General features: G+C 47.5%; 1 protein-coding gene and 1 pseudogene across 2 annotated transcripts in view; both read left to right on the top strand.

Annotated features, from left to right (window-relative positions):
* Positions 1–7,462, top strand: part of B4galt1 (beta-1,4-galactosyltransferase 1) — a 47,933-nt gene extending 40,471 nt beyond the window's left edge. The window contains exons 3-6 of the mRNA XM_021222204.2: positions 129–316; positions 3,430–3,552; positions 5,464–5,568; positions 5,985–7,462. Of these exons, the coding sequence (XP_021077863.1) occupies positions 129–316; positions 3,430–3,552; positions 5,464–5,568; positions 5,985–6,117 (549 nt within the window). The 3' untranslated portion in view covers positions 6,118–7,462. The remainder of the gene's footprint in view (positions 1–128; positions 317–3,429; positions 3,553–5,463; positions 5,569–5,984) is intronic.
* Positions 7,463–9,871: 2,409 nt separating this feature from the next.
* LOC110338941 lies at positions 9,872–10,373 on the top strand (annotated as a pseudogene). The gene has a single exon (XR_002381320.1). The product of XR_002381320.1 is annotated as a 40S ribosomal protein S10 pseudogene (transcript).
* The last annotated feature ends 11,612 nt before the right edge of the window (positions 10,374–21,985 follow it).

Genomic DNA, 21,985 nt, shown 5'->3' with positions numbered 1-21,985 from the left:
TGTGAAGTAAGGGCAGAAAAACAGAGCCCAACAGTTAACTGATGGCCATGTGTAGCAGACCCAGTCCTTGTGAGTGTTCTTCTCAGAGGTCATGTGGCATCTAATAGCACTTCTTGTTTCTGCACCAGGCTGGAGACACCATGTTCAATCGCGCTAAGCTGCTCAATGTTGGCTTTCAAGAGGCCTTGAAGGACTATGATTACAACTGCTTTGTGTTCAGTGATGTGGACCTCATTCCGATGGACGACCACAATGCCTACAGGTGTTTTTCGCAGCCACGGCACATTTCTGTCGCAATGGACAAGTTCGGGTTTAGGTAAGACATACTCAGCCAGAGTGTGCTGCAAATGTGGTAGGTTTTCTGGTGTGAACTAGGAAATGCAGTTCCTCTGTAGTGCCCTTGGCTCGGCAGGAGACCACCGCTTCTGAGAAATAGATGCTTTTTTAAAAGTTTACAGTCCTTTCTTGCTGGAGGAAGAGTCCAGCAGTTCCTAATAATTACTGTGTAGCCTGATATCAGTTCTTAGGTTTGGGCTTCCAACAGTGGCTGCATCGCCTCACTTTCTATCCCCCTCTGCCCCACGTAGTTTGAGAAGCACAGATTCTAGAGATTGGATAGCTCCACAGATGTCCTTCAGCACTTTCAAAGAAACATGGTTCTGTTTCTAAGAAGAACATGAGTTCCTGCTCAAACATGGGACTCTAACTTTTGTATCACAGTGCTAGTGAAGAGGCAGGGTAGCAGGGCGATCCAGACCTTACTGACATGTGTGGATGATAGTCTTATAGTCATTGTCTGACCTGAAAAGTCAAAGGCCCAGACACACTGATGCACATCTTTAATCCCAGCACTCTAGAGGCAGAGGCAGGTAGATCTCTACAGTTTGAGACCAGCCTGGCTGTATACTGAGTTCCAGGACAGTCAGAGCTTTGTAATAAGACCGTCTTGTTTAAAAAAAAAAAAAAAAAAAAAAGATAAAGTCATTAAGTAAGTAAATGTGCATTTTACTTCACAGTCCATCCGTGTTTGCATAAAAAGATTACTCATATTTGAAAAGCATTATCTCTCCTCCTTAAGTAAACCGTCCTGACATTTCAGGAAGCTGTGCCGCAGCTCCGGAGTTTAGGCTGAGTGCAAGTATACTTGGCCTGTGCAAATAGCCTTTGTGTGAACACAAATGCTCTGTCCGACGCCGGTGTTCTCAGCTCCCTTGACGGGGCACAAGAGCTATAGGACCACGTAGAACCTGGGTCTCCCCATGGTCAGAGCTGTTCAGGACCTACCCAGAATGGCCCATTTAGACTCACCAGGAGCTCACCTGCACCCGCTTGTCTTCCCTCTGCTTGAGTGTCTTCCCTTTGACGGGTTTGTACTCCGACCTTCCTCGTTCTTCTCTTGAAGGGTGATGGCGAGGCCTAAGTAACCACTGCGCTTTTCACCATGACACCAGCAATGGTTTACAGACACTCCGTGATGGCTGGTAGATAGAGCAGGGAGATAAGAAAAGGAACAGAGACGGCAAAAATGCTGTATCTGCTCAAGATGGCACACACTTCCACTGCAGTAGGAATCTATTGCTAGAAATCCACTGACTAACAAGACCTATTATAAGTCCAGCAACCTTTGGTTTTAACCAACATTAAAGGTGTATATATAGGAGCTGGAGCTATAGCTCGGTGGTAGAACAGCATGCTTGAGGTCATGGGTTCAGTCCCCAGTTACGCATTTGATACACCACACACACACACACACACACACACACACACACAAAGGTTTGTGAGGTGTGCCAAAAATGGGTAATTTGATCCTTTAGTGGTACCATCTGAATCTGAATCCATTGTTCATTCAAGCAGAACTCCCGGGGTCTTTCAAAAATAGTCCTTCCAAACCAGTGAGGTGTTCTGTCCTTGTCACTATAGCAACTGGGAGGCAGAGGTCAGGAGGGTCATTTGTTCAAAGATCTCCTAGGTGAGTGAGCTTGAGAGTGTGTGTGTGTGTGTGTGTGTGTGTGTGTGTGTGTGTGTATGTGTGTGTGTGTAGGTGTCTTGAGGGAGGCAGGACTGAGTTCCAGGCATTGTGGTGTGTGACTGTAATCTTAGCACTTGAGAGGCCTTCCAGTAAGGCAGGAGAATTGTGAGTTCAAAGCTAGCCTTGGTACAAAGCGAGACCTTTACTCCACACACAACTTCCTCTCCAAGAAGAAAGGCAGCACTCCTGATCTTCCGTCTCATGGGCTCAGTTATGCATGTGTGGCTTGGCTGGCATTTCCCTTGGTTCATGTAAGGAAACAAACCAAGATTTTAAACATTAACTTTAGAGTTGAGTGTGGTTGGGAGTTACTCTTAGGGTAACAGGGTTCAGGCCTTGAGAGGGCCTGCCCATGGACAGACCTTTGTGTGGCCTTTGGAGCAGAATCTGTTCTTCCTAACAATGAACGTTTCAAGATATAAGAGGGTAGAGAAAGACAAAAGCTCCCCCCCCCCCAGTGTCCCTGTACTTGGAAATGTGGAAAAGTAGATTCATCACTTTGCTAAGTTTTAAATAACTAGAAAATGTGAGGCAGTTTGCAGAGATGCAGCAGCCGTGTCACATTGGTGTTTATACCTTTGCCTTTGGGAGAAAAAAAGACTGGTAGAGAATACGGGCAAGGACTGGCGGTGAGGTGGGAGGGGCCACCTGCATAAAGACCTTTTTTGGCAGGAACAAGGTACATAGAAAGCAGATTTCAAGCCGGGCATGGTGGCGCATGCCTTTAATCCCAGCACTCGGGAGGCAGAGGCAGGCGAATTTCTGAGTTCGAGGCCAGCCTGGTCTACAGAGTGAGTTCCAGGACAGCCAGGGCTACACAGAGAAACCCTGTCTCAAAAAACCAAAAAAAGAAAAAAGAAAAAGAAAAAGAAAGCAGATTTCAGAGCCACATTTGGAAGAACTGGACCTAGCCTCGCATCACTGACTGTGTGCATCCTATGTGACCATAGGTTCAGTACTGTACCCTTAGAAAGAAAGCTTCTACATATCTGTATGTCTCTGAGATAATCTGAACCCTGACAAAAACACAAATTAAGCATCAAAAGCTACAGGAACCGTTGTGGTTCAGGGTTGGATTTGGAAAGATGCTGAGTAAGTAAAACAAATTAATTTTTTTATATCATTAATCCTTAATTTTTCCATCATTTAGGGAGATTTTCTCCCAGTGCCTAAGGAGAAACTAGAAACATGTTCATGTGGATCACACCTTTAATCCCAGCACTTGGGAGACAGAGGCAGGTGGATCTCAAGTCCGCCTGGTCTACACAGTGAATTCTAGGCCAGCCAGAGCTACATAGACCCTGTCTCAAAAAAAAAAAAAAAAAAAAGTCGGTGTGTTTCGGTCATTACTTGGGGTAAACACTTACTAGCCGTGGGCCCTCTGTCTGCTTCCTCTCCAGCCTGCCGTATGTTCAGTATTTTGGAGGTGTTTCTGCTCTCAGTAAACAACAGTTTCTTACCATCAATGGATTCCCTAATAATTATTGGGGTTGGGGAGGAGAAGATGACGACATTTTTAACAGGTAATACTCACAATTTCTTGCTCTTCTCTTGGGCCTTCCTTCGCTGTTTGATTCATTGCTTGGTTATTCTGGAAGGATTCGCACCCAGGAGGCAGGGGAGTCTCCATCCAGCCCCTGGGCTTAGATCCACACTCCTGTAGGTCTAACAGGTGCTGGCAGAAGATGTGAGATGGGAGGGAAACGGAGGGGCAGATTTACTTTGGCTTCCTATGTGGGCTCTCTGTACTGAAAAAGCCAACCCAAAGCATCGGCTGAGGGGACCGGTGGCTTGCTGGGTAAAGCACTTTCACTTGCAAGCATGAGAGCTTGGATGTCAGAAGCCATGGGGAGCTGTAAGCAGTGCATGCGTCTGTGACCCAGCACGCTCTAGTGAGATGGCGTGGAGACAGGACAACCCCCAGATGTGAGAGTCTCATTTTCAAAGACTTGCATCTCATTATGGTCCTAATTTATTTATACACACACACACACACACACACACACACACACATATATATATATATATATATATATATATATATATATATATAGCAAGTTTCATCCCACAGAATCTTTGTGCCATGGTTTTATTTTTAATTCTTTTAACCACAAACAAGGAAAGACAGACAGATTAGGGGTTGTAGTGATGGCTCAGCAGGTAAAATTACATACTGCTCTTGCAGAGAACCCAAGTCTTGTTCCTAGCACCCATCTTACGGGCATCTCAAAACTTCCTATAACTCCAGGTACAGAAGATCCTATACCTTTTTCTAGAATCTCTAGGCATCTGCACTCAGATGTAAACACACACACACACACACACACACACACACACACACACACACATACACACAATTAAAAATAAAAATANATCATTTTTTTAAAAGAAGACAATAATGCTGGGTGTGGTGGCACACGCCTTTAATCCCAGCACTTGAGAGGCAGAGGAAGGGTGATCTTTTGTGAGTTCAGTGCCAGTCTGGTGTACATAGAAAGTTCCAAGACAGCCAGAGCTATATAGTAGGTCCTTGTATCAACAACAACAATAAAAACCCAGACACTAGTTTAAGGAGCCTGTGGAACTCCCTAGCCTGTGCTCCTGCTGTGGACAGTCTTACCCTATCCACAGCCCAGGCTCTTTTAAAACTGGCAGACCTGTCTCCTGTAGGTTTTGGGTAGTGAAAGCCATCTGGGAACCAATGTGAGCTTTTACCTGACTTGGTGTACATTTGATGAGTTAACAGAAAGTGTCTGTCAGAACAACGTCTATGCCATTCAAGGTACCACTATGTGAGAACTTGCCAAAGCTCCAAGCTCTTAATAAGGGCCTTGATGCAAACTTCATATTAGAGTGCACAAACTAGTTATCAAGCACGCACATATTGAGTACTTACTGTATAGAGAGCACTGCAAGGCCCATCCAGCAAGGAAGATGTAAGAAACCTCTCAATACAAGGTTCAGACAGACACACTTGGCCTCCACATAACCCGACCTGGGCAAGCCCTCTGGACTGCTGTAGATCACAGACCTGCCTGACTGGTAGGAGGGTTGGGGAGGGGGGAAAACACTGAGGGAGGGATTGGGAAGATGGGGGTAAGTACAGGAATAGAGTAGCTTCACCAAGCGATAAAGGCTTTGTGCACCTGCTCACTGTACGCCAGATACTAAGGTCAGAAACATGTGGCTCACCCACATCCGCCAGTCCTCCTCTAACTTGGATATTTGATGCTTTGATTTGGGGCTTTAATGGGGCAAACTACAAATTGCAGAATCTGCCAATTCAAGGTATTGGAAAGAAGTCAAAAATGAAACTAAAGACTTTCTGGGCCATGTCCCGGCATGATGATGAGGGCTTGGGCTTCGTGGACGGCGTTGGAGTCCATAATGTCGCAGCCGGGCTATGGTGATGACTATCCCTTTACTCTCTGCAGATTAGTTCATAAAGGCATGTCTATATCACGTCCAAATGCTGTGGTAGGGAGGTGTCGCATGATCCGACATTCGAGAGACAAGAAAAATGAACCCAACCCTCAGAGGTACGTCCTCTCTGTGTGTTCCCTTTATTTGTTTATATGTTAGATTTATTTTATGTGTGTGGGTGTTCGGCCTGCCTGTGAGTGTGTGTACTGCTTGTATGCCTGGTGCCCTTGGAAGTCAGAACAGGTTATCTGATCCTCTGGCACTGGAGATGTGATCCACTGTGTGGGTTTCCTCTGCCAGAGCAGACAGTACCATCCCTCCAGCCCCCGTGTGCTCTTGTATTTCTTCCTCCTTTAAAGGGACCAGGCTGTGAGTCAGGCTTTGCACAGGGCCCTGTAACTCCAGTGAAGTACAGTTACTGCATCTGGGGTAACCACTCTGGGCAAAAGGGCTGTTGGGGTTGTACAGATGTTGACCACTTTCTTAAGATTTATGTTTTAATCCATTCCCTTTGCACCTTTTCTCCTGGTAGGTTTGACCGGATTGCACATACAAAGGAAACTATGCGCTTTGATGGTTTGAACTCACTTACCTACAAGGTGTTGGATGTACAGAGATACCCGTTATATACCCAAATCACAGTGGACATCGGGACACCTAGATAGCATTTTGGTACCAATAAAAGACCTGAGAATGGCCGGAGACCTCAGATGGGCGTCTTGGCCAGTCGACTGGGCTGGTCCCTCTCATTTGTACAGTCTGAATGACAGTTCATCTTCCTTATCATTCAGACGTCTCTCCAGATGCCCAGGGTGAGTGTAACGTTTACCCACAGCCTGGCTGGGCACTGGATGAAGCTCTACAAGTTCAGGGCAAAACTGGTCAGCCTTTGGAGAGGCCTCCTGGACGTGTCACCTCCAAAGAGTCAGAACTGTACACAGCTCAAACCTTAGTGACTGTGGGTCCCATTCCCACTGTTGACACTGCTAAATTGTGACATGGGGAAGAACTTTGCTTTAGTCAGTGATGTTCATACTTCGTGACAAATTGAGACTGCTGCTGGATTCAGATTGACAAGATATTTCTGGAGTTTTTTTTATGCGAAAATCAAAATTTCAATCAGTCTCGTGCTCTGTCCCTTTCCATCCGTATGCGACTATTACAATCACTGTGTGTGTGTGTGTGTGTGTGTGTGTGTGTGTGTGTGTGTGTCTTTTCTTGGCAAAGGAGTTTTAAAACTTGAGCCTGGACCTTGGGGTCCTGTAGTGTGTGGATTCCAAGGCCTTGCCCTCAGAGCAGGGGCCTGGGCACTGTCACTCATGTGGCCTGTTTCCAGATCCCTGTCTGATTTCTGAATGTAAAGAGTTTTTTGTTTTGTTTTTGTTTTTAGAAGCAGTTTGTAGTATTTGAAAGAATAAATCAAGTGTTGATTATGCTATAGGTTGATTTTTGTGTTGATCCAAATTGGAATAGCTATTGAGTGTTTGAGTCACGACTTTATTTTTCTGGGCATGCTATATAAACTTGAATTTCCTATGTATTTTTTATTGTGGTATTTTAAATGTGGGGAAAGGAATTGAGTATTTTTTAGGGGGAAAAATTATGTATGCAGTAGTGGTCAAAGGAGCCTCTGGTTGAGCTGGCAGGCCAGGTTTTGTAAAGAGCAAAATTACTTTCAGGTCCCACGCTGAGGGAACAGGTCGGCGGCGTTATCCTGCCAGACGTCTGGGTCAGGAACTTGGGAGACAGCATCTGCTTACCTGGCAGAACTCTCTCTCCACTCCCCCAGGTGGGATGGGTGGAAGGACCCTCAGACACTTAGAACTGACGCCCTCATGGCCCTAGGCTGTGGGGTTGAAAACTCAGCAGTCAGGTTTGTTTACCGTCCCTCCGAGCCTAGGCACCACCCTCCCTGACTCACCCAACGTTTCCAACTTTTCTCCTCCCTCCCTCTCTTCCTTCCTTCCTTCCTTCCTTCCTTCCTTCCTTCCTTCCTTCCTTCCTCCCTTCCTTCCTTCCTCCCTTCCTTCCATCTTTCCTCTCCCTTCTCACCTCTTTGCTTCCTTCCCTAAAATTCCCTGAGTGCCTCAGACTATTCGTTCTCCAGCGTGATTGTGCCTTTTAATTGGGGGTCTAGAAAGTTCACCTGAACCCACACCCCCTCCTTCCTGAGAATCCTGGTGCCTCTAAAGCCCCTCATCGCCACTCAGGGTTTTAGCGGGTGCTCCCACTGCTCAATCTAACCCATGAGCGGTCGTCATTCGCAAAGCCGCCTGTGCCAGGCCGTGTGCTGTGCCTGCCGGTGGTGACATAGCCGGAAGCATGCACTCAGGTCACCAAGCCGAGCCTGGTTTGGGATCGTTAGGTTCAGCTGTCAAATCCCAGAGCTAAGCCCTTTCTGCTTGGGGCAGCCTGGACTCCAGCCCTGAGCATAGAGGCGGTGCGGATGGCTGGCCCTCATCCTACCTGTGCCTTTGTTGCTTTGAGCACCACAGTCTCTAACTTACTGCTTTCTCCAGAAGCTTCTTAATGTATGGGTTAGAGACTCTTTTCCCCAGTCAGAGCAGCCAGGCTGTGCAAAATCTGTGCTCTCTCGGTTCCCATGCCTCTAGAAGGCCATTAAATCCAAGACTGCGTGCACTGAGAGGAGTTTTTTTTTTTTCTGTCCAAGATCCTGACTTTTCCAAAGTGCCTTAAAAGAAGAGAGATGACACGTTGAGTGTGTTGCTTCTTTCTCTCCTAAAGCAAAACTCTGCCTTTTCTCTGTGCTGTTCTTGTTGGGTTTTTTGTTCATGTCAAATATGTGGTTCACTCTCAGGACCAAGGGAAATTGTCTTACCTGTCCTCCCATTTCCTCCCTTCCAGCATCCTTTGGGGAACCTCCAGCCCAAGGCACTATTAGGCTTAGGCATTTGCCTGGCCCAGGAGATGCCACTGGGGACTAGAGGATGGAAGGGGCAGGGAACATTTCCTTCACCTGGGAATTCTCACCCTGGTGTCAACATGCTGTGCCTTTCTCTGTCTGTATTTTTGTTGGTGACCTGGGTCCTTTGGGAAAGATCAGAGGCACAGGAAAGCAAAGGAAATGTGCCACCCTTTAGCCTGGCAGGGTCCCCCTGCCCACTGGGCTGTTCCAGACCTGTGATACTGTATTTGTATTCTGATATCCCATGTGTACAAATGTGTTTACCATTGGGGCTGGGGCTGGGTGGCTGTCTCTGACCTTGGCGTTCAGAACAGACATCTGTATTTTTGCCTTTGAAATGCAGTAATATAACGTGAATAAATGACCTTATCTTTGTAACTGGCTTCTTTTTTGTTGGTGGGGAGGGAGGGTTGGAGACAGCAGCAGGCTCCACATGCCTCCCAGAAGTCAGAAGTGTCCCTATAGAACCTTCATTTTTCTTATCTGTAAGTAGGAATGGTGTACCGTATAGAGACCATTTTAGGCTTAAAAGAGATGAGACGTTTAAACCGATGACCAGTACCTCGCAGGTACTTAACAACATAGTGTCTATTCCCAGTTCAAAATAAAATTGTGCCTAGCAGTTCTCTGGCCACAGTCTACTGCTGTCCTCAACAAATGTCAGGATAGTTGAGGATGGATCTGAGAGCCATTTGTGCAAGGCATTCACAGTGTAGGTTAGGTGCTGTTATTCCATATAGAGTTTCTTGCCAGGCCAGGAGGTTGCTAGCCAGTGGCTCCAAACTAGTGAGACTAGAGTAGAAATCAGAAGCCAAGGGCCGCTTGTCCTCAAGAAGCCAATGAAACAAGTCAGTGAAAGGCCGGAAGTGAAGATGCCTTCAGTGTGGGTACTCAAGAGGTCCAGTGCCCCTCCCCCAGGTTTGTCGAGTTGGTCCTAACAAATTTATAGGTTCAAGTGGAGGGTAGGAATTGGGTACTGCAAAACAGTCCTTGTCAAGGACTGCTGCCACCTGTCACCACTGCCTCCAGCTCCAGTCTCTCCTGCAAAGTCACCTGACAAGATGTGACAGTGTGGGACATCTCCTCTCAGGAGACATCTCTCTTCTCTGGTTGACAAGTCAGCCCTCTCCTCCCTGCATGAGATTCCCGGGGACACTGCTGTCCTCTGGGGTGCATCGTCACAATGGTGTATCCCTTAAAGGAAGGCAGAAATGTCTCCCCCTCGCTCTTTTAAGATTTGTTCTCATTTTTAATTATGGTTCTCTGTACAGGTGAGCATCTTATCTTCTTGAGCTTGGTTTAGAGGAAGTTGTGAACAGCCTGGAGTGGTTGCTGGGAACCAGACTTGGGTCCTCTGCAAGAACAGTGTGTGCTCTTAACCTCTGAGCCATCTCTTTAGCCCCAAAGTGTCTCTCTAGTATATAATCATTAATCCAGTACTATTAGAAAAGGATCTTAGGCTTTCCAGCCTCTGCCTCGGACCCTGGAGCCGCCGTGACGTTGATGCCTAAGAAGAATCGGATTGCCATCTACGAACTCCTTTTTAAGGAAGGCGTGATGGTCGCCAAAAAGGATGTCCACATGCCCAAACACCCTGAGCTGGCAGACAAGAATGTGCTCAACCTTCGTGTTATGAAGGCCATGCAGTCTCTCAAGTCTCGAGGCTACGTGAAGGAGCAGTTTGCTTGGAGACATTTCTACTGGTACCTTACGAATGAGGGCATCCAGGACCTCCGAGAATACCTGCACCTACCCCCAGAGATCGTGCCCGCCACCCTGCGCCGCAGCCGGCCTGAGACCGGCAGGCCTCAGCCCAGAGGTCCAGAGGGTGAGCGGCCTGCAAGATTCCCAAGAGGGGAGGCCAACAGAGACACCTACAGAAGGAGTGCTGTGCCCCCTGGAGCTGACAAGAAAGCTGGGGCTGGGGCTGGCTCAGCAACTGAATTCCAGTTTAGAGGAAGCTTTGGTCGTGGCCGTGGTCAGCCACCTCAGTGAAGTTGGAGATTATGTTGTATTGAATAAACTTTAAAGGAAAAAAAAAAAAAGAAAGAAAGAAAAGAAAAGGATCTTAGTTGTTACCAGGTACTGAAGGCAGTATATTACAGGTGTGTCCTCTTTTATCCTGTGTGTCAGGCACCACAGCCTCTTACAGGCTTGTTGGTAGACTTGATAGAGGCCAAAGGAAGTCTGTGCACCCGGAGGAGACACTGTTCTGGCTGGCCTGTAAGAGTGAGCAAGGAAAAAAGAGCACCAGCCACCCATGGCCACCTAGGTTGTCTGTGCTACTGGAAGAATCTTTAGTGGCCTTTGGCGTGAGCATCCATGAACGATGGCTAGATGTGGCCTACATGGTGTAGTGACCTCCTGACACCGTGCTCTTAGAGACTTGATGGAAAACAGGGGTATTTCCCTTATCTTCTCCCCCCTCAGCACTTCACACCTGACTTCCAGGTCTTCTGGACTCTGTCCCTGCCAAACAGGCGCTTCCAGTAGGCTGACCTCTAGAGTAACTTATTTTATTATCATTTACCGGATCTGGAATTGCATGCCATCCAGATAAGGACTCAACCACAAGATGGCCTTATCTCCAACATCGTTGGCAAGTGGCACGTTGTGGCCTGTGCTCCTAACCGACTGGCTAGACATTCCCAGCATTTTTACTGCAGCCTCAACTCACCTGCCAGGATGAGTCAGAGAATTCAGGGAGATAATACATTTATAGCTCATTATAAAATGATAGTTCTATCCAGTCATGGTAGCTCAGGCCTATAATCCCTGCCACTCAGAGCTGATGCAGAAGGATCCCCAAAATCTGAGGCCTGCCTGAGCAAACTAGTGAGACCCCCCCTCCATCCCAAAAATATAGGGGGGAAAAAAAAAAGGCCGAGGATAGAGCTCAGCGGTAGAGCACTCGCCTTGTGTGAGAGGCTGGGCTCAGTGATTGGACTGGGGAGTTGGCAAGTTCCCAGGTTCTCATCATGGTTTTATCTTCCTAATGGCCAGTTCCCATCCAGGAGCCACCTTGCTAGAACAAGGGCATGCCCCGACCTGCAGGAGAGTTCAAGGAATGTAAGCTTCGGCAGAAGCTGAGTGTGAGATCAAAAGATTCTGGCCCTGCTATTGCTAAGAAAGGGAGGAAAGTGTTAAGGGGCCAGAAACCAGGGCAGAGACCAAGTGTGTGTCCCACCAAGCCACAGTGAACACAGGCCCTGGCAACAGAAACCAGGGCAGAGACCAAGCGTGTGTCCCATCAGGCCACAGTGAACACAGGCCTTGGCAACAGAAACCAGGGCAAAGACCAAGTGTGTGTCCGTCCCATCAGGCTGCAGTGAACACAGGCCTTGGCAACCTGTAAGGTCTGGGTCAAGCTAACAGAAATGAGTAGAGGCTCATGGCATGTTAACTCAGCACTCAAGAGGCTGAGACAGGAGGATCACTGACTCTTGAGACCAACCTAGACCTACCCGTAAGATCCTGGGACTTCTTACTCTGTCAGAAAGGAAATGAAATCTGGCAGAGCCAGTCCTACAGGGGATCCGTGTTTCCTTGTTTGAACTTGTCCGGGGCAGGGAATGTGACTGCTGCATTCCACTGGGCATGAGCCATTCAGAGGTCAGGAGGCAGAGAAATCTCTGTGGGGATGGTGTTACAGGGTGATAATGTCATCCGACCAAAGCTTGGAGGTACTTGAAGAGAAAGTACAGATATCAGCAAGACTCATACCGTTGAGGATAAAGGGCAAAAGGATGTCCCAGAGCATTAGAGAAGTAGGTGGGACAGAAAGGTAGAAAAGGTTTAAGGGCCTTATGCAAGAAATCAGCGTGAAAACCAAGTGTGTGTCCCACCAGACCACAGTGAACACAGGCCTTAGCACACTGTCTTAGTCAAGGTTTCTATTCCTGCACAAACATCATGACCAAGAAGCAAGTTGGGGAGGAAAAGGTTTATTCAGTTTACACTTTCCATACTGCCGTTGATCACTAAAGGATGTCAGGACTGGAACTCAAGCAGGTCAGGAAGCAGGAGCTGAGGCAGAGGCCATGGAGGGATGTTACTTACTGGCTTGTTTCCCCTGGCTTGCTCAGCTTGCTTTTTTATAGAACCCAGGACTACCAGCCCAGGGATGGTCCCGCCTACAAGGGGCCCTTCCCCTGTGATCACTAATTGAGAAAATGCCCCACAGCTGGATCTCATGGAGGCATTTCCCCAACTGAAGCTCCTTATTCTGTAATAACTCCAGCTTGTGTCAAGTTGACACACAAAACCAGCCAGTACACACACCATACAGATAGGAAACCATACCATGGACATTACTCCTTGGGCTGGCTTTCTCTGCCTTCACCCTTGCTCATTGACTCTGGGCAAGTCAACTTTTCTTTCTAGACTTCTATTTGCTCTTGTTTTTTTATGAGCTGCCACCCTTGGTCTTCTGTGTAATTCTGCCCTCCGACAGAGAACTTCCCGGAAGTTCTCTGGCCTGACCTCTGTGATCTGGAGGAATTCACTGTAGTTCTGGCCTTAGCCATGGAACCAGCTCTCCAAATCTGTCCTCCACCCACTCTCCAGCTCAGCACTCAATCCCCACCTGACTAAAGGACGGCTGGTTGGTTGTACGTCCTGGCCTCACCCAGTCTAGCTTCCCTAGAGAAGGAAGGGTGTTTGTCTTAGAGTTAGCAAACTGAAAAGCCACCCCTCTGGGACAACGTGTCAAACTTGGATTTAGAAACTAAGCTGAGCCTCCAGCATCTGTCAGTCCTGGGGTGGCAGGCCCTGTGTGGCCACCTGACCTCTTTTAAACTTCCTGGTGGATGCCTTTGTGTCCCACTGGCAGACCTCCTGCTGATGGACGAGCCCAACAGGTCCCAGGCTGCACCAGTTGGCTCTTCCTGACTTTCTTGGTCTGAGCACCCCTTGCTTTGCAGCGGGTCCTTTCCTCCGAGTGCCTGCTGCTGCGCGCGCGCGCGCGCGCGCGCGCGCGCGCGCGCGTGTGTGTGTGTGTGTGTGTGTGTGTGTGTGTGTGTGTGTTTCCTCACCCACAATAAACACCTTCCTTCCACTGTTGCTGCTGTCTGCTGGGTTTGGGATTTCTCCGCTGTTGCGCTGGAGAATGTTACCTACCTGTTAATTCTTTAACTGGCAGAAGAAGTGAATCCAATCAAGACCCCCTAGACTACGTTAATGCCAGATGGGGGCAGCTCTTCTGGGAATGGCTGATGAAGACAGAAATCTTAAAATCAGGCTGGCCCCACAATTCTCATTCTAGGAATTTAGTTACCCCCCCCCCAAGATGTACATCCCCCTGCTGTTAACCCTGGGAAATGAGGAGATGCCATCAAGAGGGGGCTTTGCCTAGGAAAATGAAGGATGGCTTACCACAGCTATAGAGAATAAAGTGGACCTGGATTCATTTATTGGAAGAAGGCCTAAGGGGAAAAATAAACAAAACACTATTTTCATATACAACTCTGAGTTGTGTCAAATCCTACTCCCTTTAATGGAGATGATATTAGTGTGTAATTGCTGGTAGGAGTGAAAGCAGTAGATTGTGGATGCATTTCACCTCCCTTCCCAGACTAGGGCTGTTCTATCCACCTGCAGCTGGCTTTCCTGTTTCAGGAACCGCCAACACTGAGAAAATAAGCTGAATGTCCAGCGTGTAGCACGTATAAAGCCCCAGGTTCTCAATCCCAAACATACAAGAGAAAACAAAGTGTGTTAGTGAGAGTCAGGGATGGATAGACAGAGGAAGGAGGTAGACAGACAGGGGAGGGGTGCCCCCTGGAAAGCTGCAAGTCTTAAACACCTGGGAAGAGAGGAAGGCTTGTGTGTGTGTGTGTGTGTGTGTGTGTGTGTGTGTGTGTGTGTGTGTGTGTGTGTGTGTGTGTGTGTGTGTGTGTGTGTGTAAGAGAGACAGACAGAGACACAGAGACAGAGAAAGGAGAGAGAGGAGGCCTGAGTCCTATTCATGTGTGGTGGGATGTGGCATCAATGTGGAATCTCTGAGGAGTTCAGTGCAGGTTGAAGGGACTTCTAGAAATTTCTTGCCTCTCTCCCATGTGCAGCAGATCCCCATGCCTGTGTCACTTGTGCATTAAAAACTTTAAAAACACAAACATTGGGAAGGGAACACAGAGCCCTGGGTCTGGAGGAGCAAGCCCCTCCATTGGCTGGTGGTCCTTGATCATGGGCCCCAGAAGGAACAACAGCCTGGGAGGAAGTGAGCAGACACCATTCCCAGCAGAGCCTTGGTCTTAGAATCCAGGAACCCTGGACTCTGCCCAGGCAGACCCCTGACATCTGGATTTTGATATAGACTTGAGCCCTAGAGCTATGGGAGATTCATTTCCTGGCCAGATGTAAATACAGAACATTGGGCTTGTGCTCCTGTACTTAGTCCCTGCTTGAGAGGCATATGTCACAGCATGACCAACTTGAGGGCATGCCCTTATCTTTGAAGCCTGTGTGGTAGGGTGCAAGAGCTGTGTGCACGGCCTTGCCAGGCTTCTCTCAGTTCCATGGAACCCAGCCAGCTGGAGCTTCCTGCATCAAGAGCCTTAGACATCAGGCCACTAGAAGTAGCCAGTCAAGGCCAATGGAACATTACAAGGACCTTCAGAGCACTTCCTGCATAACTTTGGTCTCCTTTGATGACAACAGGACAGGAGACTGGCCAGCTGCAACACCCTCTTAATCCCCAGCTTCACAAAAGCCACACACCTAGAGAGAGGAAATGTTGGGGAGACACCCTACCACATGAGTGGCACCTATAATCCTCCCCTGCTCAGCAATGCTGCTTACAGTAACCCCATCACTAGAAGCTGAGGCTGTGACCCAGAGTTAGTGCCCGACACAGACCCTTCCTTCTCCATCAGCCCTTTAGCCAGCTTCGTTAGCCCTAGCCATAGGGTTAGAGAGAAGTAAAACAAGAATAATGACACTGAGAACCCACATGGACCTGAAACAATGTGGTTTTCTACTTCTTCAAGTCCACTGTGAGCAGCAACACCAGTGCCAGTCCCTGGTTCACAGACAACGTAGCTCCTCCATTCTCTTGGGCTGTCCCCGCCTTGGGTCAATACTTATGGTCCTGGAAGGCTCAGTGTAGAATCTACCACAAGGCTGCAGAAACCCAAAGCGGCAAGTGGAGAGATGCCATCTTAGTTACGGTTTTCATTGCTGTGAAGAGACACCATGACCAAGATAACTCTTCTAAAAGGGCAACATTTAATTGGGGCTGGCTTACAGGTTCAGAGGTTCAGTCCATGATCATCAGGGTCATCAAGGCAAGAAACCTGGCAGCATCCAGGCAGACATAGTGCTGGAAAAGGAGCTGAGAGTTCTACATCTTGATCCAACTGCAGCCAAGAGAAGCCTGGCATCTTCAGGCGGCTGGGGGAGGGGTCCCTCAAAGCCCACCCCCACAGTGACTCACTTCCTCCAACAAGGCCACACCTCCTAATAGTGCCACTTTCTGGGCCAAGCACATTCAAACCATCACACTCCACTCCCTGCTCCCATAGGCTTGTTCAAACACATGAGTCTATGGGGGCCAAATCTAGCCATACCGTAATGCAAAATATGTTTTGTCCAATTTCCAAAGCCCCATAGTTCATAACGACCTCAGCAATGTTAAGTCCAGAGTTCAAACTCTCCTTTGAGATCTATCCAATCGCTTACCTGTAATCCCCTATAAAATCAGAATTAAAAAAAGCAGATCACATACACCCGATATCACAGAATGTACATTACCCACTTCAAAACCTCATAATGAGGAAATATTGTACCAAAGCAATACCAAAATTTGGGGAAATTCCAAACTCTACACCTCCATGTCTAATGTAAAAGCACTTTTCAGATCTTCAACTCCTTTATCTGTTTATCTCCTCAAACATAGGATTTAGCTCCACTGCACTCCAGGTGTCCTTTTATTACTTGAACCACACCTTTTGTATCTTTCCTTTCTAAGCTTGCTACACTTGATCAAAATGCTTTTCATCAGAGTAAACCAGAGAACAAAGTCTACACTGGTGGTGTTTGCGACTTCCTTTGTCAATGCAATTAATTGAAATCTCTTTACCTTAGCCCACCGGACAGTGACTCACATCCTCTAACAAGGCCACACCTCCTCATAATGCCATTTCCTGGGTCAAGCACATTCGAACCACACAGATGCCGTTCCTCAGGGCTGGATCCCTACTTTCTCTCCCTTCCCTTTAAGCCGCCTCTCCTCAGCACCACGCATCTTCTTTCCTAAAGGAGGTTAAGTACCACTCTCTTCCTTAATCTTCTGCACGTTCCCAGCCGAAGGCCATTTGGGGGGTTTGTTTTGACTTTAGCAAGTCAAGGACCTGTGGTTTGTTTTTTTGAGTCATGAGCTGAATGATGGACTTAAACTTCATCAATTCCAGGTCTGACTGACTCAGGACCCACGTAACTCACTCTAGATGATATTTACCCAGCCACAATGAGACTGTGGAATGAATGAGAGAAGGGCTGTATGTCGAGAGCAAGAGAAACCTCCCTTGTGACCAATATGTCTGTTGGGCCAGCTGTCCCAGACACCAACCCGGGGTCTCTTCTTATTGTTTGGTTTTAGACTCTGGAACACAAAACTGAGGTGGATATCTTACCAAGGCAGACCTGGCCTCCAGGTTCTCCCAGCATCCCTCAGTCCCTACCTGCCATACCCTGCCCCCAACCCTGAACTTTCCAGCACAGGGGCTGGGCTGCCCTTCCCCCAAAGGCTCTTCTCTATATAATCCAGACATTTTGGTCTCCCCTCTCTCCTTCTCTCTCTCCTCTCACTGAGCGTGCACTCTTTCTTTCTTTCTCCTCCCCCTCTTCTCTCTATCTCTTCCCATGGTGACTTCCCTGGCCTCCTTCCATGGGGTTAGTGAGCTCACCTAAGGGCAGCTTCCCAATAACCTGGGTTTAATATGATCTGATCTGCCTTGAATTGGCTCCTTGCACCGGAGGAGAAATAATATTGCCACTAGTATCTAAGAGTGCCGAGATTGTGTCCTTCAGAGTACATGGCTCGGCTGTTGACAGTTTGGTTGCTGGGGTTAAGCCCTGCTTGCTTCATGTGTCTGGGTGCTGTCCCTGTTTTGTGCCTACTCCGTAGCACAGATACACTGCCCACAGCTTCCAAGAGCTCTAGGGCTCTTCATGGGAACGAGGACTGTCAAACCTATTTGGCTCCTCTCTACCTCTGAGGACATGACATATACTAGCCCACTGATTGAATGCCTTGCTTGGGAGGGTGTGGACCATAGAGGGAACAGATGAAGCCTGGACCGGAGTGATCAAAACCGGCTCATCTCAGGCCCTCATCTGGGCAGCAAGGCGGTCAGAGATCTTCCAACTGCAAGCTTGTGGTTCTCAGAAAGCTCAGGGGAATCTCCAATTTACTCCTCCGCTAAGTGCTCTAACCAGACTAAGGTTGTGAGGCCTAGAACAGAAACAAAGGTCTATTTTGGCAATCCAGGAAGCCAGAGAAGAGCCTGAGGTAGGAGAGACAACCCACAGCAGCTCTGAGGGACCCCCGAGGGCCTGGCACAGAGTCCTTCTGAAATCGGGTCTTTATGCAAATTTCTCTGGAAAGCCGGCTTTCCGGTTCTTAGCCCGTCTCACCTCACAGAAAGAAGCTTCAGACATGCAAAGTTCGGCTTACTTGAAATGAGACACCAAACCTGTCCTGAGGGTGTCTTGGGGCCTAGCTCCTGCTGTCTCCCAAACAGAGCTCAGAGTGTCCATAAGTTTTCTAACCTATCTCAAACAGGCAAGGGGCTGGAGAGGCCTCTCAGCAATTGAGCAATCTGTTGCTCTTATGGGAGGGCCTGGGTTTGATTCCTAACACCCACATGGTCATTTATAACCATCTGTACCGCCAATGCTAGGGGCTCTACTGCCCCCTTGTTAGGGTCTGGCATACCCCAATCCTCAGCATCGCTGTTTTGTTCCATGCCTGCCAGCTATCTCATGTTACTGCTGTACCGAGCCTGCCAGTCACTGACACAGAGAAGTGACTTGGCTCAAGGACATTCTGTTTTGTTCTGTATGTTCTGTGTGAGATTTGCTAATCTTAAGACATTTCACAAAGCTTTATGTAAGACCCCATCAAGTCAAAGGTCAATATGAACTGTTATGTCCAAAATATCTTGAATCAGAGCTGACCACCAGGCAGCACTTTCTGCACCTGCATATGAACTCATTGTGGGGTTTTTTTCCCTTTTTTTTAAAAAAAAGATTTATTTATTTATTATATATAATTACACTGTAGCTGTCTTCAGACACTCCAGAAGAGGGCATCAGATCTTGTTAAGGATGGTTGTGAGCCACCATGTGGTTTCTGGGATTTGAACTCTGCACCTTTGGAAGAGCAGTTGGGTGCTCTTACCTGCTGAGCCATCTCACCAGCCCTTTTTTTTCCCTTTTTAAGCTGACAGAAAAAAGATATTCATGGTCATAGTTGAGATGATCCTGAGCTATGTCCTTGGTCTGACCAGCATTGGCGTGTGTGTTCACTAAACTACTCTTGCTTAAGTGAGATCAATGTTCATATGGTTCGCGTGGCGATTCCTGAACCCTAACACTTCTGACCTTTTCAGGCACGTATGTGGTGCACATACATACACATGAGCAAAACACGTATACACAGAGACTAAATGAATATAAATAAGCAAAAATCAGACAGCAACCCGGCCTCAGAGCGCCAGCCCTTCGCTACACTTTCTGCACTTACTTCTCCAGCCCTGATCACGGGACTCAAAGGCCAGCCTTGGATAAAGAGCTAATCAGAGAGGGGCTACAGAGATGGCTGGCAATGGTCCTAGCACTTGGGAGGCAGAAGCAGATAGATCTCTGAGTTTGACGATAGCCTGGTCTACGGAGCAAGTTCCAGGACAGTCAGGGCTACACAGAGAAACCTTGTCTAGAAAACCAAACCAAACCAAAACAAAACAAAAAAACCACTTGCTGCTCTTACAAAGGGCCTGAGTTTAGCTCCCAGAACCCACGGACTTGTTCACAGACTTCTGTGACTCCATTGCTGGGAGATCGGACTTTCTCTTCCAACTTTCTTAGGGACCCAGTATACATGTGGTGCAGGAAAAGCCCTCACAGATAGGCAGGCAGGGTGGTTCATACTTTTAATCCCAGCACTTTGTAGGCAAAAGCAGAAGGATCTCTTAGTTGGAGATCAACCTGGTCTACAGAACTACACAGAGAAAGAGGCTGTGTCTGGGGGAAGAAGGAGGGGGGGAGGAACAAAAACAAAACAAAACGCTCCCCAAACCATACACACACACACAAAGAAATCTGATAAAAAAAAAAAAATAATCAGAGGACCACGCCTTCCCAAGGGAACCTGGGGCTCTGGTAGGAGCTGCACTTTATGAGAGGAGAAGGACCCACAGCCTGTAGTCTGCTTCCCTGGAAGATGGCAATATGATACGTCAACCACGGGTGCTCCCAGCACTTCCTGGGGGACAAGGCACGTGGGTTACCAGGGCCCTGTTACTTACAACTGAACTGGTTTGCAAGGTAACAAGGAAGTCGTGAGAGTATAAAGAATACAGACTTAAAAGCCCATCATCACATGGACATCCAAAGATCTGGCTTGCCACAAAGCCACCATGGAACTCTGGAAAAAATGGCTTTTTGCCACTCAAATACACAATAGTCCCAGGCTCATGTCCTGAAAAGCTATCATCTTTTCTACACTATTCTGTGTGTCACCTTTTGTCATAAAACAAGCGTCCACATGTGTGAGAAGTTGTTTCTGGACTCTCTTGTTGCAGAGTATTTGACCACACTGTGAATCCTGCGATTGTGTTATTTACTAAAAGAAAACAAACCCCTGCTTCTAGTTAGAGTGTGTCTCAGCCCTTAGCACTCACCTTTAATCCCTCTGGCTGGAATGGAGACTTAAGGAAGTACTGATATTTGAAAATGATATCTGGGAGCTGTGCGTGGTGGTGCACGCCTTTAATCCCAGCACTCAGGGAGGCAGAGGCAGGCAGATTTCTGAGTTCGAGGCCAGCCTGGTCTACAAAGTGAGTTCCAGGACAGCCAGGGCTACATGGAGAAACCCTGTTTCGAAAAAACAAAAACAAAAAACAAAAACAAAACAAACAAACAAAAAGAAAATGATACCTGGGTGACAGACAGAGTGATAAATCAGAGGAAGATTTTACAGAATAGGATGGGACCAACTCTCACAAGAGGAGGGAAGTGAGAGGAAAGGGAAGCTACCTGAGGGGCAGTGCAGAGAGAGAACAAGCTAGAGACAGTGCAGAGAGAGGAGTCAGTTTTGACTGGGGCAGTTGTACCAACACAGATTGCAGAGAGAGAACAAGCTAGACACAGGTGAAGACAAGATGAGCCAGAGAATGAGAAGGAGCCAGAAGATCAGAACACATTGCCGAAGTTAGTATGAGGCTGAGAGAAGAGGACTTGAGAGATGGCTCAATGGTTAAAAGCATTGACTATTCTTCCAGAGGTCCTGAGTTCAATTCCCAGCAACTCCATGGCTCATAGCCGTCTGTAATGGGATCTGATGCTTTCTTCTGGTGTGTCTGAAGACAACTACAGTGTACTCAAATACATAAAATAAGTAAGTAAATCTTTTTGAATGAGAGAGAGAGAGAGAGAGAGAGAGAGAGAGAGAGAGAGAGAGAGAGAGAGAGAGAAAGGAAAGAAACTGAGAGAAGCCAGTTGAGTCAGTCAGCTTGGAGAGGAGTTTGAGCCAGAACAGCTGAGTTGACTCAGCCAACCGGAGATCAGAAAGAACTAGAAAGGATGAACTTATTCAGCAGCAAGTCTCAGAAGCTGAAAACATTCTAGGCCTAGATTAGATTGTACAAAAGTTAGAAGCTTCCAGGACTAGGCCTAGGTTAGCGGGTGGAGGCAGTAAGCCTCGGGACAGTTGTTACCAGAAGAATCAGAGTTACTTTTACCCTCTGTTCCAGTTCACTCTGCTGGCTCTGTGCTACTCTCAGCCCACACTACTCAAGTGGTTCTTCTTCTTCTCTTTCCAGATCCTTCTGCATTCTCTTCCCGTGCGCTAAGATTGCAGATGTGAGCCACCACACCCAGCCTATGTTAATTCTTCAAATCTGTTGTTGCTTTCTGTTGTTTTTTTTATTTTACATATTATTTTATTTTAAAATTGGTCTGTCTGTTCCACTAGACATTTTTGCTTCTACTCTCATGTCATCCATAAATGACTGTATTTGTCTATAGGCATTCTAGGAACCACAGATAAGAAACTCTATGACATCTGGGCCTCTGAAACTGGCTTAATTTGCCTACCATGATCATCTCCAGCTGTAGCCACTGTCCTACGAAGAACATGACTTCATTCTTCTCCGGGGCTGGAAAAATATTCCTCTGTGTGTGTGAGAGAGACATTTTCTTTGTCCATTCTTCTGATGGGACACTTAGGTTGGTTCCACGCCTGAGCTACCATGAATACAGCTTGGTAAACACCGATGTGCAAGTATCTCTGTGAGGTGTTCCTTTGGAGTTCTTTAGGTAAATACCAAGAAGTGGTGGAGTTGAGTCCTGTCATCTGTTTTTTGGCTTTCTTTCTTTTTTTTTTTTTT

Source organism: Mus pahari, chromosome 22 (genome assembly GCF_900095145.1).
Source record: "Mus pahari chromosome 22, PAHARI_EIJ_v1.1, whole genome shotgun sequence".
Taxonomy (NCBI): domain Eukaryota; kingdom Metazoa; phylum Chordata; class Mammalia; order Rodentia; family Muridae; genus Mus; species Mus pahari.
Note: the sequence above shows the minus strand (reverse complement) of the source record. Positions and strands in the feature narration are given on the sequence as shown.